We start from the raw sequence: 3,161 nt of genomic DNA, 5'->3' as shown, positions 1-3,161 counted from the left end.
GAGTAGTAGTGGGTGGCGGAGTAGTTGGTGGCGGAGTAGTAGTTGGTGGCGGAGTAGTGGGTGGCGGAGTAGTAGTTGGTGGTCGAGTAGTAGTGGGTGGCGGAGTAGTTGGTGACGGAGTAGTAGTTGGTGGCCGAGTAGTAGTGGGTGGCGGAGTAGTAGTTGGTGGCCGAGTAGTAGTGAGTGGCGGAGTAGTAGTTGGTGGCCGAGTAGTAGTTGGTGACCGAGTAGTAGTTGGTGGCTGAGTAGTAGTGGGTGGCCGAGTAGTAGTTGGTGGCTGAGTAGTAGTTGGTGACCGAGTAGTAGTGGATGGCGGAGTAGTGGGTGGCGGAGTAGTAGTTGGTGGTCGAGTAGTAGTGGGTGGCGGAGTAGTTGGTGACGGAGTAGTAGTTGGTGGCCGAGTAGTAGTGGGTGGCGGAGTAGTAGTTGGTGGCCGAGTAGTAGTGGGTGGCGGAGTAGTAGTTGGTGGCCGAGTAGTAGTTGGTGGCGGAGTAGTAGTTGGTGGCCGAGTAGTAGTTGGTGACCGAGTAGTAGTTGGTGGCTGAGTAGTAGTTGGTGACCGAGTAGTAGTTGGTGGCTGAGTAGTAGTTGGTGACCGAGTAGTAGTTGGTGGCTGAGTAGTAGTTGGTGACCGAGTAGTAGTTGGTGGCTGAGTAGTAGTTGGTGACCGAGTAGTAGTTGGTGGCTGAGTAGTAGTTGGTGACCGAGTAGTAGTTGGTGGCTGAGTAGTAGTTGGTGACCGAGTAGTAGTTGGTGGCTGAGTAGTAGTTGGTGACCGAGTAGTAGTTGGTGGCTGAGTAGTAGTTGGTGACCGAGTAGTAGTGGATGGCGGAGTAGTGGGTGGCGGAGTAGTAGTTGGTGGTCGAGTAGTAGTGGGTGGCGGAGTAGTTGGTGACGGAGTAGTAGTTGGTGGCCGAGTAGTAGTGGGTGGCGGAGTAGTAGTTGGTGACCGAGTAGTAGTGGGTGGCGGAGTAGTAGTTGGTGGCCGAGTAGTAGTGGGTGGCGGAGTAGTAGTTGGTGGCGGAGTAGTAGTGGGTGGCGGAGTAGTAGTGGGTGGCGGAGTAGTAGTTGGTGGCGGAGTCACGGTAGTGGGTGGTGGTAATGCTGGCCATGATGCTGGGTCATCACTCACTGCGTATGTTGGTTCGGTATCTTGCTGTGAAGTAGGTGGTAAAGAGATGAGGGCAGTATAAGGTAAGGCGTCGAATGTGGTGGCGTCGTAGTGGGTGGCGTCGAAGTGGGTGGAGTAGTTGGTGGCGTTATAGTGGGTGGAGTAGTTGGTGGCGTCGTAGTGGGTGGAGTAGTGGTTCTGATGAGGGAAATTCCAGCAAGAAGATCGTTGACAACACGGTCTGTTCCCTTGAAACTAATGTGGAGACCATCTCTGCCAAGTAGATGTTCTTGTATCTGTCCTTTCCGAGCGAATGCCGAGTGTGGGATGTAGTGAAGGTTGTGGATGCTGTCTGCTAAAGTCCTCAGGGCTGTGTTGATTTGTCGAGCCTTGCTGTTGACGGATGAGATGAATCTTGGCCGTGGGTTGGCGTCTTCCCAACGCGAATCAATCCTGGGCAGCAAGCCAGATATAGCTACCTGGATCCTCGGTGAAACGGACCAAATTCTCTCACACAGCAGCTAAAACCGCTTGAGGATGATGGGAACTGAATCGTTATGGAGGTTGTTAGCACCACAATGTAAGACAATATTGTCAAAATTGGGCACTAACTCCTCAATCTCGTCCCACATCTCCTCAATGCGGTAGCCACTACGGGAGATGACGAAGATGTCATCACTAGGACGCAAGTACCTGTGGAAATACTTCGCCTGTGAATGACCTGCTAACAGAGTGGACATGATGAGCACTTGAGTTATGGGTTTCAGAGCACTATGTATCAATATGTAAATATTGTGGTTTAGGTAGGGGAGATTCATCTATATATACTGGATTGGTAAACTTGAACACAGTTCAGAGGCATATGAACTATTTCATTGGCCAATTTCAACAAGCACTAGGCATTTTAATATAACCATAATGTGATCACCCATCACTTAAACTCCTCCTAATCCGCAACCTCAACAAGGTAATTTATATTTGGATCATAATATAATTATTCTGTAATTAGTATACAATTGCCTTTTTAGTAAACAGTCATCGACCACTAGAAGCTAAAGGTGTGAATTAACCATTACATGAAGTCTATACACCGGCTGCGGTCGCTATTCACCGGTGGCGTGGCGTTTTGTTTTAGCAAATGTGATAGCGTGGATCGTCTTAAAATGGCGTCCGCAGATTTCATTGTAGTTCATTCCGGCCACCACTTTTGCATCGAGTTTGTAATGTATATTAATAAAAGTTATATCAGCTTAAAGATTATAAAATTATCTTGCTTAGAGTGGTCACCGAACACCGGCTCTGCGATTAACCAGTAATGAGTAAAAAAACCCAGAAAGTTACGAGAAAGTTATACTTTTTTCGTCATTTTTCAAACGATTTCGATTTATTCCGGCCACCACTTTTGCGATTAATATGAAAGATGTGTTTAAACAGTTGGTATCATATTAACAAGTGCAAAATTCCCTTGACCAGAGTGGTCTCCGAACAAAAATCGGTTCAGTACTTTTTGAGATATGAGTATTTATTAGAACGAAAACAGTTGAAAATATTGCCATTTTTATTTCATAGTGGTTCATTCCGGCCACCACTTTCACTTCCAATATTAAATAATGGTACGCATAACTTATATCATTATGACGGGTATAAAATTATCTTTCCTAGACTGGTCTCCGAATAAAAATCCAAAACGTATTGAGGGAGATACAGACTAATATATACAATAAATCAACAAAAAACTCTCCACGCCTGAGTGCATTCCGGGTTTTGTACTCGCCCCTTCCGTACCCGTGCTAAGGGGACATCACTCCGTCAAGACTCGTGCTAAATATGCATAATATGTAAAAAAAAAACTTTTAATACAACTATTTCATTATTTCTTTTTCATTTAATAATCTGTATTTTTTTTACATGTAATGAATAAGAGAATAATCCCTTATCACAACACATCAAACGCCACAAGCTTATAAGATGATTCGAGGAAAGGTTATATTCGGATATCCGTTAAGCGTCTTTACAATAACGATTTCCGCATTGCTAACCTTTGCGCATT

The 3,161-nt window shown here is 45.7% G+C and overlaps 1 protein-coding gene across 1 annotated transcript in view; it reads right to left on the bottom strand.

Annotated features, from left to right (window-relative positions):
* The window catches only part of LOC110441411 (shematrin-like protein 1), a gene marked incomplete at its 3' end in the record, with an annotated part of 6,926 nt that extends 5,814 nt beyond the window's left edge, over positions 1 to 1,112 (bottom strand). Inside the window, exon 1 of the mRNA XM_021484532.1 lies at positions 18 to 1,112. Within this exon, the coding sequence (XP_021340207.1) occupies positions 18 to 1,112 (1,095 nt within the window). The remainder of the gene's footprint in view (positions 1 to 17) is intronic.
* Between the last annotated feature and the right edge of the window lie 2,049 nt (positions 1,113 to 3,161).

Source organism: Mizuhopecten yessoensis, unplaced genomic scaffold (assembly GCF_002113885.1).
Source record: "Mizuhopecten yessoensis strain PY_sf001 unplaced genomic scaffold, ASM211388v2 scaffold715941, whole genome shotgun sequence".
Taxonomy (NCBI): Eukaryota; Metazoa; Mollusca; class Bivalvia; order Pectinida; family Pectinidae; genus Mizuhopecten; species Mizuhopecten yessoensis.
Note: the sequence above shows the minus strand (reverse complement) of the source record. Positions and strands in the feature narration are given on the sequence as shown.